The following is a 1,935-nucleotide window of genomic DNA, read 5'->3' on the forward strand; positions in this document are numbered from 1 at the left end:
AACATATAAAACAAATAAAAATCGGAAATCTATCTAACAGCAGGTGAGACGTTTCAGCCTGAATCAAAGTGGTCAACTGTTATGGCCAAAGAGCAGGTCATTTTCTTGGTCTGTCTGCTCTTCCTCATCAAAACCCAGATTAAAAAATATGATGCACTTGGGATTTGTAGCTTTTCCTGCCTGTTCCCTGCTGTTAAACCATCATAAAATGAATAATCACCACTCACCACATCACCAAGCTGTTGATACACTGCCACAATTTGTAAAGTGAGATGAGGTGGGAGTGACTATATGGTGTCCGGGCCATAACTGCGAGTTGGGTGTTTGTAGCTGCAGTTAATGACACTATCTGTGATGGGAGAGGACATGAGCCCTCAAACGAAACACTGGATGGTGACACTGCAAGAAGTTTTTTATCCTGCTCTAGCAGCTGTGGGCATCCCATGTAAGTACATTTCAAGAAATAGTGCAGCTAACTGGTTTCATATGAAAATTTTTCACTATTTTAGACCATTTAGAAACTTTCCTGCTGAGTAACAAGTTACCTTAACTGACACTAACCTTTTCTCAGCCAACATCATCACCTTTCTAATCATCTGGAAGAGGAACTGCACCCTCTCCAGATCCAGTGCCTTGTATCTGATGGCCATCTCTGTGGCAGACAACTTTGTCCTGATGTTCATTGTGATTCTCGAGCTTTCTTTGAAGTACCACCAGCAGGAGCCATTTTGGAGCTACGAGCCTTGGTGCAGCCTGAGAGACATTTTTAATTACGGTGCCTATAATGCCTCTACTTGGCTTGTGGTTCTGTTTACAGTGGAGCGTTTTATTGCCATTCACACATGGAAAATCAAACCTAAAATCTGCAATCAGAGATGTGCAGCATGGACTATAGCAGCCACGTTTGTTTTCAGTCATCTTTTTGCCATTCCTCACTACTGGTCTAATACCTCAGTCCATGATAATAATCAGACCAGGTGTATTTACAACCCAGAGGCACCGACTCGGTTCATTCATGCCCTGGTCTGGATTCAAACACTGCAAGCCTACATGTTCCCCTTTCTCATCATCCTCACAGTTAACGGGTTGACCTTACAACTGATTTCTCTCAGTAGCCGGGTTCACATCCCTGCAGGATTGGCTCCTGGGGTTTGCAAAGTCAGGCCCCTTCTTCGCTCCCGGAGAAGAAAATCAGTGGTTCTTTTAGTGACCGTATCCATGAGTTTTGTGCTGCTGTCTGTCACGCGCGCTATAACTCAGATCATCCTTCGCACAACTGAGTTGTACACTTTGGATCGTAATGATTATAGTCACCAAATAAATATAGCAGCTGACGCTGGAACCATGCTCTGCCTGAGCAATGCTGCTGCAAACATGTACCTGTATGTATGCACCCAGTCCAGGTTTCGCCAGGAGTTCTCGGCTTGTATTTATCAGGCGTCCTCCTATTGCAAAACAAAACTACAGAAAGTCAAAGAAAATTCTCGGTGTGATTAGAAAACACAATCATGGAGAGATTATCCTCAGCAAAGCTTTTACAGGTGCAAGTGTTCTTAGGGCAGCCATAACAAGTTAATGACTTTGTTTTTCTCAAAAGGCCACAAACCATTTAACTGAACTAAGACTCCATAAAATACAATTTAATTTTCTTTATTACTTTGCTTTACTCTTTATGTCACTCATCCCATTAAACAAAATATATGGATTTCATGCCAAATTAACGATCTTGACACACAGCTCCATTGTTTGACTTGCACTTTAAAATAATGAATTAATTTCCTGCGTTTCCAAACCTGGACAATCAAAGCTGGCAAACAAACAAGGAGAGTCACGCTCCAGCAATCGGTTAAGTCAGATAACCATCATGATTTAGGTGTGCTGAATAGCTTTTATGGGTTTTTTTTTAATGACAAAACAAACATGTCACATAAAAGT

The 1,935-nt window shown here is 41.7% G+C and overlaps 1 protein-coding gene across 1 annotated transcript; it reads left to right on the forward strand.

Annotated features, from left to right (window-relative positions):
• The first annotated feature begins 354 nt into the window (after window positions 1–354).
• Window positions 355–1,497, forward strand: LOC146364517 (putative G-protein coupled receptor 139). Its single transcript, XM_084916824.1, has 2 exons — window positions 355–445; window positions 572–1,497. Exons 1-2 carry the CDS (start codon window positions 355–357, stop codon window positions 1,495–1,497), a joined length of 1,017 nt encoding a protein of 338 aa, XP_084772950.1.
• Window positions 1,498–1,935: the final 438 nt, after the last annotated feature.

The sequence above is a fragment of the Perissodus microlepis genome, chromosome 20 (assembly GCF_051167445.1).
Source record: "Perissodus microlepis isolate ML-2025 ecotype Zambia chromosome 20, ASM5116744v1, whole genome shotgun sequence".
Taxonomy (NCBI): domain Eukaryota; kingdom Metazoa; phylum Chordata; class Actinopteri; order Cichliformes; family Cichlidae; genus Perissodus; species Perissodus microlepis.

Bases quoted from the DNA above. Each gene is read 5' to 3' on its own strand.
- LOC146364517 (XM_084916824.1), top strand. From the start codon at position 355: ATGGGAGAGGACATGAGCCCTCAAACGAAACACTGGATGGTGACACTG. The intron at 446-571 runs GTAAGTACATTT...ACCTTTTCTCAG, and splicing joins AGCAGCTGTGGGCATCCCAT to CCAACATCATCACCTTTCTA.